Source organism: Babylonia areolata, chromosome 5 (genome assembly GCF_041734735.1).
Source record: "Babylonia areolata isolate BAREFJ2019XMU chromosome 5, ASM4173473v1, whole genome shotgun sequence".
NCBI classification, from domain to species: Eukaryota; Metazoa; Mollusca; class Gastropoda; order Neogastropoda; family Buccinidae; genus Babylonia; species Babylonia areolata.
This window is the reverse complement of record NC_134880.1, coordinates 32,207,830-32,229,374: the sequence shown is the minus strand read 5'-3', so window position 1 is coordinate 32,229,374 and position 21,545 is coordinate 32,207,830. Positions and strand designations below refer to the sequence as shown.

At 39.7% G+C, this 21,545-nt stretch overlaps 1 protein-coding gene across 2 annotated transcripts in view; it reads right to left on the bottom strand.

Moving 5' to 3' along the window:
• LOC143282028 (uncharacterized) overlaps positions 1-21,545 on the bottom strand; it is a 69,404-nt gene that overhangs the window by 40,350 nt on the left and 7,509 nt on the right. The window contains exons 2-3 of one of the 2 annotated variants that reach the window (XM_076587455.1): positions 19,661-19,691; positions 12,395-12,424 (exon numbers count right to left, since the gene is read on the bottom strand). In XM_076587455.1, coding sequence (XP_076443570.1) covers positions 12,395-12,424; positions 19,661-19,691 — 61 coding nt within the window. The remainder of the gene's footprint in view (positions 1-12,394; positions 12,425-19,660; positions 19,692-21,545) is intronic. The other variant, XM_076587454.1, reaches the window with a different exon arrangement.

Here is a 21,545-nt window from a genome sequence, read left to right as displayed (position 1 = left end):
ACCCACGGGAACCACAGAAAACAAAAGTATACCCCAATCTGTACATGACGCCTCAGCCACAGCACCCCTGTAACTTGGCTTGTAACTTGTTCAAGTTAGAACGAAGTTACAACGGTAGTTAGATGCCACCAGTCTAACTTCAGCGCAAAACAAAACCCAGCCAGCGAGCGAGAACTGCTGCTCTCAGTCAAAAAACGCGCGGGAAAAGGGGCGAGCCTAATAGTTAGACAGTGGTTAGACGCTTTCCGTTCACTCATGCTGTATGAAAAATCTAAAGTTTGTCTCATGGTAGTTACATCCCTCAATGTAACCATTTGGTTAGATCCTGGTTACAGCCTAGTGTGAACGTACCCTAACTGACGTTCTAAAATTTAATATCTAAACATGCTTTTTTAAGGGCGATAAATTAACTGCCATATTCGCAGTGAGAACGCTATTTAAATCATATTATTCTGATGTATCTTGGGCATTCAAAAAATCTTTAAGGGCAATTAAAAAAAAAAAGAAAAAAAAAAGTAAGTCCGCGGTAAAGGAGACGTGGCTATTGACGCAATCACACTGCAACATTTAGCCCTTTTCTCTGGATCTAGATAGATGTACAAGTTTAGTTACACCCGCCTGGAATGTTACGACAGGGTCAATTCAATTTCTCTTTTATGTTCATTCTAGTTTACAGTTTTAAAGTTGATATGAAAATTGAGTATTTTGTTAAACTAATAACATGTAGAGCCAAATACAAGTACTTCCTAAACGTTTTTTTTTCCCCGGACTTTCTTGGGTCAACCACCGTTTTATTATATATAGATAAATTCATTATGACATTCAAAATAGAGGGGGGGAAAATGTGAACATAAACAACAACAGATGTAAGTGATTATGTTGAGATATATATATATATATATATATATATATATATATATATATATATATATATATATATATAGTTCTACTTCCTAAACGTCTTATGAAGTGAAAAGGACTTCATTTTGAGAAAAGTCAAGACTGGAAATTTTTACGTTTCATCAAGGGTATTAACTCTCATGGTTAAATATTTTTAACTGTGAATTCCAACTGATTTTGTTGATATTTTTATGGCAGTTTGGGGCATAATCCAGTAAGTGATGAGGCGTTCACAAATCTTTCTCAGAATAAATATTTAATGGTCTCCTCAACTTTCCATCACATGTTATCGTGTATTGATTGAATATAGGATTGAACGGGCAGGTCAACAACTTTAACTTGAACAAAATGGCGTCCTTCGTTCGCGAGGAATATGAGCACGCGGTTTGAATATGTATAAATATGTGTACGCAATTGATTTTTGCCCATGACCTTCAGGGCTCAGCCAATAGATCTATAAAGTCCACTCGTAGTATTGATTTTAGTATTTTCCGAAAAAGACCACTTCGGCGAATGAACATAGTGGAAGCCCTGTACACTGAGAGTAAAGCACACAAGCTTTTTGTGTATTGAGTATAATTTCAAAATGTAATGTTAAAGATGAGAAAGATCAGTTTAAAGCAAATTAACCCCTCTAGCATTAATTACAGATTAATTTCCCTTTTTTACTATCTGCACCAAAGACATGCAAAATCAATATAACTTCCATGCTTAGCAAAAGAAGTTCCTGTTTGAACAAAAAATGATAAAAATGACTGCTCTTGTTGTTGTGTCAGAACATCTGATCAAAGTGCCAAGTTTAGAGAATAATAATAAAACTTAAAAAAAAAAAAAAAAAAAAACCCAAAGAAAAAACAGTTTGCATATAATTTGGCTTCTTTTTAAAATATTTTTTGTGCCCATCCCAGAGGTTCAGTTTGTTTTAAACAAGATGACTGGAAAGAACTGAATTTTTCCTATTTTTATGCCAAATTTGGTGTCAACTGACAAAGTATTTGCAGGGAAAATGGCAATGTTAAAGTTTACCGTGGACACACACACACACACACACACAACTGAACACCAGGCTAAAACATAGACTCACTTTGTTTACACAAGTGAGTCAAAAAGTGAATTTCAGATTCTGGAGCATTTTTACAAAATGGACAAAACATACTCTCAGGTGACTGGGCAATGAAGCAATATCTATGAGTTTTTAAGGAAGACACACCTTACCTGAAGCGTATTAATGCTTATCTGACAGCAATGTTACTTATTTTAGATACAGCTTGGGGAATGTCGGGAACTGATTTAAATGAAGTATAAAAAGAAAACCGTTCTCCCGAAACGTCACTGTTCCAATCCTGAAGAAAACAATCTTTTAATCTCGGTTTCCATAGAGACAAAAATCCCTTACTAAAACCCACCCCTTGGTTTTCCCAAACATGTCCAAATTCATAACGGTATTATGTGAAACACACATTAGAAACCCAGTTGTTTTTATTGTTACAGTGTAAGTTGTAAAGCATTGTGTATATTTTGAATGGTAGACGGTGTGAAGGCACAGTCTCTAACTTAAACCAAAATTTTTATACATTTAGTGTATGCTGTTATATAGAGTGGATACCTTCCTGTCTCTGCATAGATTGGAGAATTTGAAGTTCTAATGCTTACATTTAGTAATCTCTTTAAAGCAAATAAATAGACTTTTTCAATAATACTTTGATCAGCCATCAGGCCCCAGAACTCAGAAGGATATATGAGCATAGGCTGTATTTGGCTATCAAATAACTTGAAGAATATTTGTGGAGACTGGTCACCAATTGTCCATAGCAATTTCAAAAAGGAGAGAACCCCCTTTTTAGCTCTAACAGCCATGTCTTCTAATACATACGAGAAAGTGAGACCTGATGAAAATATAATACCAAGATATTTATAGCAGTTAACAATCTCTAGCTTTGGGCCATCATAAAACCATTTCTCTTTTGATGAAACATAACCACCATTTCTGAATATAACTTTCTTAGATTTGTCAAATTTTACATAGAGACCAATGTCTTTAGCAGTGTCCCTCAAGATATTCAGTTGTTGCTGAAGGCCAGTATCATCATCTGCAAATAACAATATAAGGATTTCGAAAATGTCCCCAGGAGACAATCTGATGCCATGTTTACCGAATATTTGAATGTCATTAGCTAGCTCATTTATCAGAAAGGAGAACAAAATTGGACTACATATTTCCCCTTGTTTTACACCAAGAGGGCGGAAAAATTAGTTAGGTCTTACTCTTGCTTTAACAACATTGTATATGCTTTTAACTGCTTTATACATTCTCCCTGTTACACCATTTTGCTTGAGGACCCTCCAAAGGTGGTTTCTATCTGCTAAATGGAAGGCTTTTTTAAAATCAATAAACGCAACATAAAGCTTACAGTGGTCAAGGAGTTGCTTTTGTACCAGACCTAGCAGAGTAAATATGTGATCAGTAGTACAATATTTTTTGCGAAATCCTGCTTGAGCTTCATTTATAATTGTATGTCTTCAGCCCATGTAGTGAGACGTTTATTCAAGATGTAACTGTATATCTTACTGCACACATTTAACAGAGAAATTCCTCTATAAATGTTGGGGCAATTAATATCATCTTTCTTGTGAAATGTTTGTATTACAGATTCTGTCCACTTACCTGGAAAAGTTCCTGTCTCAAAAAAGTTTGTTGAAGTACTTTGTGAGAAATGTCACAACAAGGGGATTAGAATATTTGTAGAATTCATTTATCAAACTGTCAGATCCAGGTGCCTTATTATTCTTTAGAGTTGTTAGGGCATTTCGCACTTCGTCTTCTGTAATGTCATAGTCAAGAATTTCATGTGTCATTGAGTGATGATCATTAATTTCTGGATCAGGCTTGTTTTCGTCAGGTGTATCTTGATCGCTTAGATCCGAAGAAAACAGATTTTTGAAGTGATCATGTCATATATCAGGGGTTATCATACTTTTTTTTGTTTTTTGTTTTGTTTTGTTAATGATCTATCAGTTCTCCAAAATGTGTACCTTTGGAACTAGATAAAAGTGTGTCAAGAGCATGCTCTTTGTGTTTGTTATGTTTCTCCTTAAGAAATTTCTTATATTCTTTTCTTTGTTCTGTGTATGCTACTCTTTTCTCATCTGCCTGTTCTACTGTCTGATTTGATGTTCTGCATTTCCTTAGGGTTTGTCGTAAAGGACGTCGTTTTGCAAAACATTCACCATCAAACCACGAATTATTATTTCTTTCGCCTATTGTGACCTGCTTAAGCATGGAAGAACCAGCTTTGTGCATGACTTCATTAAACTTAACTAAAGCAGCATTAATGTCAATGTCAATTAGATTAAATGCGCTTCTCATCAGTTCTGAAACTTTGAGTAAAAAAGGACTGAGGCTGACTGAGTGACTGTGTCAGATTTGAAAGATGTATCATGCAGCATGTCCGCACTGTACTGTTCGTCACTCTGCGGAGCTAAACACTGACTTTGATTGTCAAGGGCACATCCCTCTGAAACAAATCTCTGTTTAACGAAAGTCTGGCTTTCAGCATCAAAAGAGAAAGTGTCATCTGGGTCACCATGGCCAGAGGAGACGTGTGCAGACTGAGGAGAAACAGAAGAATGTTCACGACCTTGTGAACTTAAAGTATCTTGACATGGGGAAGGGCTGGGTCTGCGCTGTCCACTGTGGTCTGGTCAACAGTTTGGGGGGAAACTGTAGGCTTGCTGGCTGGAGTTTCTGTGACGGTAGCTGCACCATCATCCTGCTCACCAGGGCAGATGACCTCGCAACTGCCGCCAGGGCCATGATCTGGAGACCAGGCTGTCATTGGGCCGTCAACATCTTTTCTGTGACCTCCGCCGACACTGGTTGATCCGGTAGGCTGGGGCACCTTTGAATGACTGGATGAGGACTGTTGTCCTGGGAGTAAAGGGTATTCTGACATATCAAAAACGGAAGGGGGTATTGGGGGGTAATTGAAGGTCTGTTGGATGTCCGTTCAGCAGTGTTCCCTTCTGGGCACGTCTCTGGCAGGTGCGTTTTGAGCAGTATGGAGAGCCTGTCCACGTTGATGACTGTTCCTGAAAAGTAGACACCCATTACGAAAGTAGGCATTTCTTCCCTGCCGTTTCTGTTCTTGTAGCACCTTCTGCTGTCGGGTGGTCAGGCCAGCCACTATTCGGATGCCCAGCTCGTCTGCCATTTTGTTTCTTGTTCCCCTGTCCTCCAGAAGGATGAGTCCGCGAGGAAATGCGGAAAGCGAGGTGGGGGCCCTTTCAAGGTTACGCCAACGAGGTTTTCGCCCACCTCTACTCAGTATGTTCCTGTCCAACGTTAGATCTCTACCCCACATGTAACATTCAGACGAGGAGAGACTACAAAGAGTGCTCTGTGTTTTGTTTCACTGAAACGTGGCTTAACCCAGACATTGCTGACAGTGCCGTCCAACCACCAGGCTTCACTGTACACAGAGCTGACCGCACTGCTGCCTCAGGCAAGCAAAAGGGCGGCAGTGTGTTTCTTCATGAACACACGTTGGTGCTCCGATGTCAAAATGCTATTGCGTGCATGCTTTCCTGACGTAGAGTTTCTAACTATCCAGTGCTGACCCTTCTACCTCCCACCCTAAATTTCCTCAGTGACGCTGATTGCTGCGTACATCCACCCCACAGCCAACCTCTCCGCCGCACTTGGTCTGTTAATAGACGAAATTAGCAAGTGCAAGAACAGTTAGCCGGACTCCACCGTCGTCGTTGCTGGTGACTTCAACAAAGCCAACCTCAAGAAAGAAATGCCGAAGCTGTACCAGCAAGTGGACTGTCCAACACGTGGTGACAAGACCCTCGACCACTGCTACACTTCCATCAAGAAGGCGTACCACTCGATCCGCTGTGCGCCTTTGGGACAGTCCGATCACAGCATGATATATCTGGTGCCGGTCTACAAACAAAAACTGAAAGCTGAAAAACCAGTTGTGAAAACTGTTAAACAATGGTTGGCCCCTGCCTTTGAGACCTTGCAGGACGGTTTCAAATGTACAGACTAAAACTAGGCAAAAACTATAGGAAGAAAAAGAGAGCTTTTCGCGAAACTGATGATAGAATAGTCCTCAATAAGGAAAAAAGAAGTGTTGAAAAATACATTAAGAAGGCAAAATTTTTAGATAGGAAAAAAAGTAGAAGAAAACCTGTCCGCAAACAATCACTGATTATAAAATGACCCACCAGACAGTCGACAGCACAGACAAACTCAACACATTCTACTCCAGATTCGACAAACCATCATCTAACTTCTGACGTGGCTGCACCCAAAATCACCCCCACTCCCCCTTTCATAGTCCAAGAGAATGAAGTCAGACTCCACTTCAGTTGTCTGAAAATAAGAAAAGCTGCTGGCCCTAACAACATCTCACCAGGCCTTTTGAGGAAGTGTGCAGTCCAACTGTGTAGTGTCTTCACTGACATATTTAACGTGTCCCTTCAGTCTCGTGTGGTGCCTCACTGCTTTAAGAAATCAACAATCATTCCTGTTCCAAAAAAAGTACAGCCTAGTTATCTTAATGATTATCGTCCCGTAGCCTTAACATCAGTCGTAATGAAAACATTTGAACGCTTGATTCTACAATTGCTAAAAATCTAAAAACCCTTTTAGTTCTCCTATAGAGCTAACATATCAGTTGAAGATGCCATTAGCATAGGTCTCTACCACGTCCTCAAACATCTCGAAAATCCTAACAGCTATGCCAGGATCCTTTTCATTGAATACAGCTCTGTGTTCAACACAAAAGTACCATCAAAATCATATTTTAAACTGAAAGACCTCTCGCTGCCTGAATCAATTTGTGCATGGATCCTAAATTTTCTAAGATACAGGCCACAAGTTGTTAATTCTCAACATAGGCACCCCACAGGGATGTGTTCTATCCCCACTGTTGTACTCGCTATTCACACCTGACTGTGCAACTCAAAATGAATGTAACACCATGGTCAAGTTTGCCGACGATACTACTCTAGAAGGGCTGATTACGAACAGTGATGAGTCAAAATATAGGTAAGACGTACTGGAACTTGTCAGCTGGTGTGATTAAAACAACTTAGACCTCAACGCATCAAAAACAAAAGAATTTTAGATTTCTGGAAGACCAGATCTGACCCCATACCACTTGCCATTAAAGACATGCAAGTAGAGATCATCAGCGAATTTAAATTTCTCGGATTAATCATTTCCAACGATTTGAGATAGGAGAAAAATACGGAAAAAATTGTTAAGAAAGCACAACAGCGCCTGTACTTTCTTCGGCGCCTCAAAAAGTTCGGAATTAAAAAAGAAATCATGGTTGATTTCTACCGAGCAGTCATTGAAAGTGTGCTAACCTTCGCCGTTACTGTTTGGTACAGAAACATTTCCAAGGCAGAAGTTGCAGCCCTTAACAGAATCGTAAAAACTGCCACCAAGATTACAGGGGCTGATCTACCTTCTCTGGAGGATATATAAGCGGAAACTCAAAAATGCAAAATGAATCAGCCAGGACGAATCACATCCAGCTTTTGGGATTTTCGAGATGCTCCCCTCTGGTCGACGGTACAAAAAAATTTAGGACGAAAACCAATCGCTTCGCCAATAGCTTTTTCCCCAAAGCAGTCAATGCCCTGTCTCTCGAACAAATCCAGTATGATAAATAGAATTGTGCAATCAACAACCATCTACCTGAAGATCAAGTCATCAGCCCCATCCACATGTAATATGTAATATGTGTGTGTGTGTGTGTTTGTGTGTGTGTGCGTGCGTGTGTGAGTATGCACAAGTTTTTATTTTGATATGCACTTGTATGTATCCTATTTCCTACTGTATCTGTGTTAGTGTATGATTTTCGATTTATATTCGAACCTTGTTATGTAGTATTCCCCCCCCCCCCCCCCCTCTTGTGACCCCGGTACACTTGGCAATAAAGACATTCTATTCAATTCTATTCTGTTTGGTCATCTTGTAGTCGGTTGCATTCGTGCTCCAAAAAGTCACATTTCTGACAGAGCCAGTCAACATCTGCCTAAAGCCGGTCGTTCTCACACCTTAAACGTGAGCAGCATTCTTTGACGGAGTCCATTTCTTTGATCAGAGCTGTCTGGGTCTGACGAAACTCCTGGAGATGTCTCTTCATGCTGTCTGCCAAAAAGTTCACGAACTACCAAGGTGGTCCACAACATTCTGTATCCATCCCATGTCAACAGCCTGGAGAGGGAGGTGTGAGGTGCGCAATGGAGGGAGGGGAGGGGGAAAGGGGGGGAGATGACGAAGCAAAATAATGTGCAGAGTTTGACGAGAGTGGAACTCTTCCTGTGACGTCGTGGGAGCTGGGGTGATCAGCAACTGAATCTGTTCCTGGTCCTGGGTTTACTTCACTGTCTCCGCATTGAAGCAAGAAACCAGACAAGAGAACAATGGTACAGATGGTAAGAGTTCCAACCGGACCATCATGATATCATGATATATATCTATAGATATACTGACACAAGTTCGAAAACCAAGAATACGGGTTTCCTTTTCACAAATCTAAGTGTGGTGGCTAGCATCTGTATCCAGTGGAGCTGAGGAAAACATTCATTCGAATGAGTAGAGTTGAAAGAACTGCTGTTACACAAAATCCCGCATGTTGTGTCAAGTCTGTGGCTATTGTCACTGAAAATACAGCACACTGTCAACAGCGTGAGAAACACAGAAACAGTTGGAACAGTGGCCAGCATAGTCTTACCTTGCTGAAGCGTGAACGCTCATTGGTTTCTGCTCTTTTCTGCATAAAAAAAATTTGAAATTGCCAGTAAAACTATTCACACACACCTCTAAATGAGAAGTCTGACACCGGCATGATAGCAGATTTTCACATGATCGATGATTAAGAATTGTTCTTGCTCCACACAGACTAGAAAATACACTGCATGATCTCAGAGAGAGAGAGAGAGAGAGAGAGAGATGATTTATTCATTTAAGGCCACAGCCCCATATGAATGAAGGGCGATGATGACACAATGACCATTTGTGCAGATGTCACCATAACTATCAGTGAGCATTCACTATTTTCACAAACAATTAAAGAAATCAAGATAATATCGTTTCTCTTAACTTAAAAGCTCTATGTAAATACAACGCGAGATTATGTATGACACAATCATCAGATGATGCCATCAATAAACAGAATTTAAACAAACATGGGCGTGCCTAAAATTTTGGAATAAATCTTACGCGAAAATCATGTAACACATGGCACAAAACAAAATGAACATCTTTATTTGACTCACTGCACAAAGGACACAGCTTCTCTGATTGATCAACATCTTTATAGCGGTAGCCTACCTGTGCATACAGATTTCAGAAACGCCAAATCTATATTTTGTCAATAAAAATTGTAGGTGTCTTTCCATGATTAACAAAAGATAATTTTTAATTAAATGTGTAGAAGTATGAGATCTGTAGAGACAGATTCTATCACTTGACTGGATATGATTTTCCCAGTTTTGCCGTCTACAGTCTATTAAACATCGGCGAAAAGTTTTAAAAAACATTGTCATTACCTGCTCCTTGATATTCCTATACATATCCAAAGCCCAGTTAACGTAAGCAAGTTCGTACATTTGACGCCCGGTTCCTCTATAATCTAAATCATATAATTTACGTGGCATCTATCTTCATTCATTTTTAGTAATTGAAACCAGTATCGAATACATCTAACTGCAGAATTTACATAGATTGGATATATGTTCGTCTCACCGTGTACTAAATTGTTTTCATTTCAACTCTTAAAAACTTTTTCAGTCCGAACAAATGAACAGACCCCATCATTCTGAACCATATTGTACGATGGGCTGTATCTAGGTATCGAAAATCTTAATGAAAATGTCCAAAAAATTATTGTTCAATAAAGAGTTTCTTCATATGTAACAGCACGTTCTTTGCTCTACTCTAAAGCTCCCTGCATGCAACTACAAAACTCAAACGAGTAGAAAAAAGAATTCCAAGATATTTATAAGTATTAACAACTGGCATCTCAATACCACCGTACACCCACCTTTCCCTTGCTGCCAAATAACCACCATTCCTAAGGACAATATTACTTTTATCTTAACATTTAACTGTACTTTAGCAGCTGAATTTTTTCAAAATTATTTAGTTGCGTCCGTAGACCAATAGCTATCTCTGAGAGCAAATCCATATCATCAGCAAGAAATAATATAATCAGTTCTATAAAAAAAATTTTTTTAAACATATTGTGAATCTCGCACCATGTCTTTCTCTAAAGCTAATTCATTTATAAATAATGAGAACTAAATGGGACTACAAACATTCTTGCTTTAATCTTCTAATGCAATAAATGAAATCAGTTTGTTACCACACCTAATTTTTGTTTTGACAACATTACACGTAATCTTTATACATTTAAAAAGCTTTCCTGTTATGCCATGTTTTGCCAGAACTGGCCATAATGAATTTCTCTTGATATAATCAAACGCCTCTTCAAAATCAATAAATTCTACATAAAGTTTGCGATTAAGAGAAAAGTGTTTCTGAACAAGAGCCAAAAAAGTACACATGGGTTGAATATCTTTGTTTAAAACCAGTTTGATGTTCACCTGTTGTATTCTACATACTCCTGGATCCTTTAATTAATAACTGCACTGAATACTTTACTGTTGATATCAGACAGTGAAATGCTTCTGTAGTTATTAGTGGGTTTTTTTTTTCCACATTTCTTGTAGAGTGGCAAAGTGATTGATTCACACCAATTTCCAGGAAAAAATACCTTTATCGAAAAAAGCATTGAAGAATGTTGTCAAAAAGCTATAAGGTGGTCACATGGAGATTTCAAAAATACTCCAGTTATCCCATCGGGACCTGCAGCTTTTCGATTCCTTAATTTTCTAAGTGCAATTGAAACTACTTCTTTGGAGATCCGACGATTCATAAACTCGTTTTCCACTTCCGGTAAACTATCATCACTGACATTATGATATAAATCTTTATCCAACATGGCTTTGAAATGTTTAAACCAACAATCTACAGATATTTTCCGGACAAAGCAATGTTTCAGTGAAATGATTATCAACATTATGATTAATATATATGCAAATACTACTCTGTAACAATGCACATGTACAATCCCATACATACTCGCACCAATAAATTATTCCCCCCCCCCCCCCACACACACACACACAGTATCGAGCCCATGCACATAATCTGACATGGACAGTATCAAGTTACAGTTGGTTGTGGGCAAGGTTTAGTCTGATCACAGACATGTTGGTATCATTTGTGGTCTCTAGTCATTGATATTTTCTGTCGCACGGACTGGTGGTCTGTGTGTTATGTGCCTTGTCAATAATGCGCCTTCTTTAACTCCATGTTCTTTTTTCACTTTTCTGTGACGTGGTGGTGCCCTGGCAAACTTCCTTGGTCGGGGTGTCTGGCTGGGAGTCATCGCGTCATTTCCTGCCGTTCCTATATCCTGTCCAGGCGTCTACTTTTCGATCTTGATAATCATTGTTTTTCGTTGATTTGTTGGTATGTGCTCTTCACTTTATGTATGAGCTTCACTTTACAGTCCCACATGCATACTTACAACAATACCGAGGAACAGAAAATGTGCACTGATAGGAAATTTAATGCGAAAAAATGACAAAGGAAAAAAATGGAAACAAAACCAAAAAATTGGGTTGAGGGGGTGGGGGGTGGGGGACAATGAAACGAGTGTGAAGCACTGGAAGAAAGAGAGAGAGAGGAATTATGGTGTTCCATGACCTGCATGCAACTAAGGTTCATATAAAAAAAAAAGGCAAAGAAAAATTTAGTATTGAAAGACGAGACTTTCCTGTTTTCAGACAAATTTGGCGTCGACAAAGTCTTTCCAGAAAAAAACATGTTTTTAAAGTGTACCACACACACACACACACACACACACACACACAAATTAGACACACATATGCACATATATACACACAAATATACAAACATTCATATATGCATGTTTTCACACACATGGACGACCGGAACACGCGGGTTATTACATATACATTGTATACATACATGTGAGCCAAAACCTGAGAGAGAGAGAGAGAGAGATAGAGAGAGAGAGACGCATGGTTCAACCAATCAGCAGGCCAAAAAATTAGATGATAGGCCGTGATGATAAGCCTATCATTTCTTAGAAAGGCAACGCAAAAAGAAGACTGTCTTTGTTAAATGAAAAGCGGTCTACGTTTTTTTTCATCATTCAAAAAACATACAAAAAAAACCCCACACACAACAACAATATAAAAAACAACAAACAAACAAACAAACAAAAAACAATAACAAAAATCCACAAACATGCAAACAAAAACAACAACATACGAACAAACAAAAAGAACAGAAAAGAAAAAAGCAATGTTATTCTTTGAAATGTCAATACCATTTTAAAGTTCACTGGCATGCGTGAAATCAGCAAGATGCTATTACCTCGAATCGTGTTGTCTCTTTCACCACGTTCTGAAACAGAAAACAACAGATTAATTGCTATGTGTATTTGTAAATGAACTGAACGAAGAAGTATGTTAACAAAATACTCGCTATTTTCTACATCAGTTAGGCAGATGCCTGAGTGTACATCGGCTAATCCAACGCACCAGAAAGTCCTCAAGTGCAGATCAGAGTGGAATTCTGCTACATAATTTTGCCAGAGGACAACACTTTTTTTTTTTTTTTTTTGGTCATGTGTTATACTTTAATGCGCCGAATAGTCTAGAAGCTCGGTTTTTTTATTTGCCAGCAAACTTGGGATAAAGGGCAAGAGCGGCAATCGAGTCCAAACCCCCAAGGACATTGAACTGGCAGATAAATGTCTTAACCATTCTGGTATCTTCTTCCTTATCGTGCAATAATATGATGATGGTAATGATAATGGATATTTCGACCTATATATTGATCTTTCCAGAAAACCGTTCTGGCTGCTTGACAAAACACACGACATTCTACATAACACATTACAACAATGTTACATGTGTACACCATAATGCACCCATCAAACTACATACGCACATGAACACAATGTACACGCAGCCTACATACAAGCATACATTCGTACATACATCCTACATGCGTATATAACCGCCTCCCACCCCCAGCCCGCATACACAAACACATATTCGCACATTCATGCGTATGTTTTGTACCATAGAACACATAGTCAAATATACCACATGTACATGAGAGCAAACCGCATGCATATATTATTTGAATGTCTATGCCACAATGAAACTTATTTCTGAGAGAAGCGTACGGGTGAATTTAACGAGCTATTGGCATTTAATGTCAAGTTGTTCGTGGCTGTGGTCTTTTCCGTGAGGGGTGGTGTGGTCGAGGCGTTGGTCCTGCTGAAAGAAGGGATGAGGCCTGATTTCAAAAGAGGCGAGGTAGTCAGAGTGCCGGCGATTGTCAGGTCTTGAAAAGATTTTTGTACGTAAGTCTTAGTTCTGACGTGAGGTATCCTGAGAAGTCAAGAAACAGAAGAGCGGAAATGGCGAAAGAGACTACAGATATGGAGGAGTTGAGAAAGATAATCTTTTCCGTAGCCACTGGCTGTGGAAAAAGTCTGAGTGGATAGTTTGTTGTCTATCTGATTGGAAACGGGCAACCAGTTGAGGGATTGAAGGAGAGAAACGTGAATAGGTTTAGAAGGTCTGCGAATGAGTCTGGCAGAGTTATTCTGGATTCGTTATGTCTATTACAGTATTCCATTATTGAAAGAATAAAAGCGCACAGAAGTATTTTGGTTGCATCAGTAAAGAGACAGTGACGGACAGAACTGATCCGACGCAATACCAGATTGGAAACTTAACATATGTTTGACATGTGATGTTGGAAGGAAAAACACTGAGACTGCGCAGAGATGAAGAAAAGGAAACAGGTGTGCTATTAATCAGAAGTCAGGCAGAGAAGGGCGTTGAAGATATTTTTTTCGGAACAGGCTAGCATAAGTTCAGTCTTATCGTCATTTAGTTGCAGCATATCGAGTCATCCAGTCCTGTAAGTCCGCAATGCACTCCTAGAAACTAGCAGATCAATTTATGCCATGGAAAAGTTCAGTTTGAACACAGCTCTCGTGCGACATCGAATGATGACTGATGACATCCGACACAGGAGCTGCATTCAGCACGAAAATGATTTGGCACAAAACATGGAGACAGATACAGAGTATCTACCATTCACATATACTTTCCGTGTGCAGTCTCTCAGTAACGCAGGAATCCAAGTCAGTGCAGTATCACGTATACCAAAGGAGGTTTTAAGTCTGTTCAAGAGGACAGGGTGGTCAATGGTGTCAAAGTCTACTGACAAGTCTAAAAGAGAGAGAATGAATTTTATAATCTTCAAATTCAGAAAGCAAATCACTGACAATTCTAAGAACAGTTTCGCAATTATTACCACATCTATAATCTGACTGATGAAAATCAAGTGGACGATTTTGTTCTTGATGAATTAAGAGCTGAGACAAAACAATTTTTTTCTGGATATGGTGATAAAAATTACTTCTTTTGTTTTTTTTCATCAGGCCAGTGAAAGCGCATAGAGCTTGAAGAATATGCGCTATAGCAAGACCTCTTAATGAATAAAAAATAAATAAAATGATTTTTCAAACAATATGATATAAAGGCGGGTTCTTGATGAGTGGGGGTACTACAGCAAATTTGAAAGCTTTGGGAAAACAACCAGACAATGATAACATGGCTAATATGCAATGGAGTGAGTGTCTGCCAAGGAAGCGAGAGAATCTGAGCGCACGGGATCGAATCCTACACTCGCCATTCTTCCCTGCAACGGAAGGTTTGGACGATAGTCATTCGCATGAGGCGATAAACCGACGTCCCTGTGCATCATGCACTAAGCTCACATAAAAGAACCCACGGCAAAAAAATAGCTGTTCCTGACAAAGATCTGTCAACACATCAACACACTGCAGAACAAACAGCGACAATTCGGCGTTTTAGCAGAGTAATTCAGCGTTTAACTCACTCAGTACGGCCAGTCCTCTCTTCTCCTCTACACAGACCCCTCGGATGTCCAGTGGGTGTCTGAATGACCCAACCTTTAGCTTCCGTCGTCAGAATTGCGGTATTCTTTGTCAACATTCACCTCTTCAGTATAAGAGCCTTCCTCTTGCAATATTTTGATGGTGGTAATTTGGGTGAAACGCTGTTAACGTCGTCTCTTTCGCCGTTCGTATGGAGAGAGTTAAGAGATGTTTGGTGGGGTTCAGATGACATGTCACTCTCGTTTCATTTTAGATGGGGACTATTTCTTTGAGGCAGTCTTTGTCTGCCTGTCTGTGTCTCCAGCAGTGTGTGTGTGTGTGTGTGTGTGTGTGTGTCTGTGCGTGGGTGCATGCATGCGTGCGCAATGAGTTTCTTCTGAAAGCATTGCACTCTGTAAATGTCACTTTCTAAGATTAATTCTTACCAGTATTTTAGTATAAATGTGATAGTCTCTTCCTCATTTTCTTATTTTATTTTTTATTATTTTTGTCCACGCTTTGTTGCTCTGTGTGATCTTTTTTTATGCTACTAATTTTTAAAGTCAGTTTGTAAGCGTGTTTTTTTTTAGTGAGTGTGTGTGTGTGTGTGTGTGTTTGTGTGTTTGTGTGTCTGTGGCTTCTGTTTTTGTTGATTTTGTTTGATGGTGTGTGGGTGTTAATGGTTTTTGTTGTTGTTGTTTATTAAATGCTGGTGAAAGCTATGGGATTGGGTGAATAGCTTTATGGGAATTGCTGTTTTCCAGAAATCGTGTTATCATTTACAAATGAACCCAAGAAGTCTTGCGCAATACAGAGATTGTTACCGCTACGCAACCACTTTCCTGGCTTCCTATTAAAGCAGAATTCAATACAAAGTAGTTTGTCTCTGTCAACAATATGCCACCAATCTTTCAGATCTTCTCCATCTATTTGTTCTATTTCTAAACACCTAGGGCTTATTTTCAAGATTAGTCGTAAATGCTCATAATAATAATATTCTATATCATCTTTCTACGGTTATCCCTTGAGGTCTTTGACCAAATTTTTTTTTTTTTTTTGTCTTTTCCCCCACAGCCTGGAACTCCCTGCCTCTGTCCCTTGGAAAAACCCAGTGTTTTTCAACTTTCTAAAAGAATTTACAGACGCGCCTATTCCCACTTCAGATATCGTAATGCATACAAATAGGTGCCTGTTTGTGTTTGGTGATGTGTTGTGGGCAGGGGAGAGGGTGTGACTGCTTTTAAATTTTGCATTTTAAAATGTAGATTTAAAAAAAAATTGTATTGTGATGTGTGTGGTCGGTGCTAAGAGTTGGAAGTGAATTTTCAGTTATTGTAACGCGATTTTTGTTTATTGTGATATCGGGAATAGTTTTAAGTATTGTGATACGGTTTCTAAGTGCTGTGACATGAAATTGCATTAGTTAGGCTTTTTGTGATATGTATGATGAGTGTGATTGTGATTGTGATTGTGTCTGTGTGTGTGTGTGTGTGTGTGTGTGTGTGTGTGTGTGTGTGTGTGTGTGTGTGTGTGCGCGCGCGCGCACATAAATCAGTGCTTGAGTGTTTGGTTGGCTAACTATAAAGGGATATGCATGTAAGTTGTGTTTTTATTTTTCATTTCAGTGTTTAAATGCATGTTTTATACGTCAGTATTTACATTGCACAGCGCAATTCAGCATGTTTTTCATGAAAAGGCGCTTTATAAATTGAATTACCATTATTATCATACTGCATGTGTGACTGAACAACCTTTTCATGGATTTTAGAGTAAAAAGAAATACTTCAGACTGGTCGATCTTCTTCATCTTCGCTCGTGGGGTGCAACTCCCACGTTCGCTCGCATGTGCACGAGTAGGCTTTTTACGTGCATGACCGTTTTTACCCCGTCATGTAGGCAGCCATACTCCGTTTTCGGGGGTAATGACTGGTCGATCGTTCCTGCGAGATTTTCTGTCAGACTTTTTTTTTTCGAAAAGTGGTTTGCCAACAGCAGTTTTCAAACGAGAATGGACAATGCCAGACATACAGACCTGTACATACTGGTGACTGAAGGACGGAAGACACCGTTTTCGTAGCCGTCTGGTTGATAAGGGAAATCAACTCATAGAAAGTTGTCTGGTTTTCTGAGGATTTCTGACATAAGCTTTCAGTAACCGATTCCAATGTTCCGGACAGAGTGCGCTAGAGAAAAGTGGTTGAATCTGTGAAGTGTCAGAAAAAGGCAAAAGTACACCTGGTGGTGCAACAGTGTGTATGCCATAGTTAAGTTGAAGAGGCGTTTTTTTATTATCATTTATTTCATTTATTTATTTAGTACTTATTTTTTGTGATACTGACATTCTATAAACGTTCTTTGTAATGTTACTTGTGTGTATCTTAATGTCTGTAATAACGTTGTTAATGTATGTCATTTCACTCGTTGGACTGATGTAAAAGGGTGGTGGTGAACAGTTAATTTTGATTTCTGCTTGACAGTGCTGTCAAGTTGACCATCGATGTCACTGCTATGGCATCCGTTTTCGCCCGTTAGAAGAACGCTGACAGATACGAGCGTATTTGTTCAGAACAGTAGAGTGGTATTGTAATCAAAGAGGCGAACTATAGTGCATAAAATCAGTAAAGTTCGTGTCTAAAAACTTATTTTGTAATCTAATGAACAGGTAAAAGTTTTATTGGGATTTTTTTAAAAACACGTTTGGGCAAGATAAATGGCATAAAATAGCAGTGTAATTTCATGAAAAATTCTGGTGGACATTGAAGCATCCTCCTTGTAAGGAGAATTGTGAATGGGGTCCATGACTGACCAAGTTTCAGTTTGTTTCAGTATGAAGGAGGTGTCAAAGCGTGCTGAACGGTACATTTACGCTACACCACATATGGTATTTGAGAAAAAAAAAAAACAAAAGGGGAAAAATCACACAGCCTAGTATAAATATATTAAGGATAAAGTTTTATTACTACGGGCGATATATATATATATATATATATATATATATATATATATATATATATATATATATATATATATTACTCCAAGAAAAACTGTCACGAAAATTAGACAAAACATACAAAATGTAGCAAATTCATGAAATCAACACCTGCCCCGAAACAAAAGTCACAAACAATATATTAAAAAAGTCATTCGATTCACAAATGTCAATTTAGTAGCGTGTGTCCTCCATTTGCAGCCTGGCAATCTCCACATCTCTGCCTCACGGACTGAACAAGTGTTCTGATCATGTTCTGAGGCAATGCAGCCCACTCCTGCTGCAGAAAACGAAACAGGTCATGAAAGTCTGCAGCAGGTGGGTGATTCTGGCGCACCCTTCGTCCAAGCAGGTCCCACAAGTGCTCGATGGGGTTTAGGTGTGGTGAACGACGTTGGATGTTCCTTTCAAGACGTTGGATGTTCCTTTCCTGAAGGTGGTCCCTGGCCATCCTGGCAACGTGGAGAGTGGCGTTGTCATCCGTAAGGATGGCTCCAGGACTCATGACCTGGAGGGCAGGCTCGATAAGTGGCTGAACGATCCTGTCTCTGTACTTCACGCCAGTAAGAGTCCCTTGCACAAGGTGTAGGGGAGTTCTGCCTCTCAAGTGGATGCCTTCCCACACCATCTGAGAGCCGCCTCCATACTGATTGTGCTCACGGACACAGCTATCTGCATAGTGCTCACCTGGGCGTCTCCAAACACGAACGCGGGCATTTTTGTGGGCCAGGGTGAACCGATACTCATCTGTAAACAGTATGCTGTCCCACTGCTGTCTCGTCCAGCGATATGTTGACGGCTCCAGGCCAGACACGCTCGTCTGTGTGCCTGAGTCAGTGGAACTCTAACAGCTGCCCTTCTGGAACGCAACCCTGCTTCAACAAGGCGAGAGCGAACAGTCTCTTGGCTAATGCTGATGTTAGTAGCCTGCCTGAGCCGCATCCTGAGGTCACTGGCAGTTCTGGTTATGTCGCGCAGAGCTGAGAGAACAATGAAACGATCGTCACGTGGGCCTGTCGCTCTTGGTCTGCCAGAACGGCGTTCGGTGGATCCAGTTGTTCGGAACCTCTCGTCGAGCCGCTGAATTACTGAGTGGCCCACTCCAAGACGTCGGCCCACTTCTCGTCCTTAAATCCCGTATTGCAGCTATACCAGGGCTCTGTCGCAGTCTTCTGCTGTAAGTTGCCTTCTTGCTGACATGGTTGTTTCACCTAGATTTTAGCCCAGATATTCTACCTAAATTTAACCCTATTCATCTGAAATGTGTTCATAGTACACACCTTATGCTCCTGCCTCTTGCAAGTCTGAAAATGAACCAACAGTTTTGAAGCTGGGAAACTGCCTTTCTTGGTATATATAAAATAAAAAAAAATCAAAAAAAATCGTGCAAACCACACAACTTTCCAGAGCATTTGCGCACCTTAGCTCAAAGGTCAGGATAGAGTTTACCCGCGGAGTCAATACGTGTAAATGTTGACTGTGCAATGATCCGATCTTGAATTGACATGAAAAGTCTTCCTTCTTTCTAAAAAAGATAATCTGAACTGTCTTGGTGGCCCTTAACTTTCTTGGAGTAGTGTATATATATATATATATATATATATTAAAATTCCGCCTCCTACAGATCCCCCCCCCCCTCTCTCTCTCTCTCACTCACTCACACTGGATAAGAAATAAAATGTATTTAAAAAGATTAAGAGCAAGCAAACAAACAATAAAAACTCACGTCCAAGCACCACACCACTCCAGGCAAAAATCTGAAACACAAACATACACAGTCGCTTAATCTATCAATCACCTGCAATCAGTCAATTTAAGATTGGTCCATCGATAACCATTGGCCCATCAACACACAGTTTAAAAACTCCACTTTTTTCCGGTGAATGCGTAGAGTTTAAAAGTGGGAAGGGGTTCCCACTTTTATGACTCAACGAATGACATGCGCCTGGAAAGAGGGCAACAGAGTGCTGTGGAAATATGTCATCTGGCGATATGCGATACACATGTCTACACTTCGAAACAGATAGCCAGCGAAAGCGGAGTATGGCTGCCTACATGGCGTAGTGAAAACGGTCATACACGCGAAAGCCCACTCGTGTAGATTCGAGTGAATGTGGGAGTTGCAGCCCACGAATGCAGAAAAAGAAGAAGAAACAGATTAGTACACTGACCAGTTCCGATCATATTTGTGTAAATGAACAAAGTGAAATGGGTGTGTCCCTTAATTATGGAATTATACTTGTTTAAATCATCGAAGTATTGACTCAACACAGTATACGAGAAAGTTAGTGACAATGTCCATGGTTGATTCAGCCAAGGCCAGAGACCGAATTCCTTAGCGTGGATGAGAAGGAAGTCGCAAGATGCATCTCGATGTAAGATTTATGTAAAAAGCACTGCGCATACTGACAGACAGACGGCCGGAAACACACACACACACACACACACTGTCCTCGTGAGAGCATTCGATACTCACTCACTCACTCACTATCCATCTATCTGTCACACGCGCGTGTACACACACACACACACACACACACACACACACACACACACACACACACATCATCATCATCATCATCCTCCTCCAACATCGAAATGAATAGCAAAAGGATGGCAAAAATAAATAACAAGAATTGACCCGAATCTTTCCCGAGGGATGTTTGGAATAAAATCAAAATGATTCAACTTTCTTCATAAATATGACAGAAAAAGATGTTTCACAATGCTTTACCCTCGCATATGGAGCGTGAAAACGGGACCAAAATTAATAAAGTTTTGATGTTTTTTGGGAAGCAGCCTTTTCTGTAGCATATACAAATTTAGATTGTTCCTAAATCTCACGCTTGATCACATGTTCATCTGTTTGTTACTATCATTTCGCAATCAATGTTGCACTGAAAATAACTTCTCAGTTTGAGAGAAGACCATGAGAACATGAAAATAGGCTATCATTTTGATAAGAGAGCCAAAGAAAAACAAATCAACCAACCAACCAAGCAAACAGACAAAAGGAAACCCACACAGGCACGCGGGTTCACACACACACACACACACACACAATTTTAAACTGATACTGTGCCATCACAGTCTTCACTAACGTCACCGTAATTACCATATCGTCGTTGTTGTCCCTCTCTCGTTTTTTCTCAAATATTTGTGTTGCGGGAAAAAGAAGAAACCCTGATAAAATGTTTTTGATAAAAACAAGGGGGACTTCCCATGCTTCCTCACACAGTGTAGGAAAGCATGTGAGCGCCTCCCACACTTTCTCCAGTCGAGAGAAAGAGCGGGAGCTGAACGGAATCTCGATGCGTCAGTATGAATTTAACATCTGGTAAGCAAAGAAGCACATATAGAAGACAAAGACAAAAATATGATTTTTGAAACGAATGTTGATTGTATTTATTAGAAATATCAATGAAGAATAACTTGTTTGCAGAAGTTAAGAAATACTCGTGTAATTCCTAGATTCTCCTGAGCTACCATCGTTATTGTACTTAGTCTGTGCTGACAGTTTCATTTATGTGCTGGTATGAAGTTTGGGGGTGAGAAGTAAGCGAGTATTGAATGATGTCTTGACTGTGCAAGAACGTTGGGGGAGTGATACA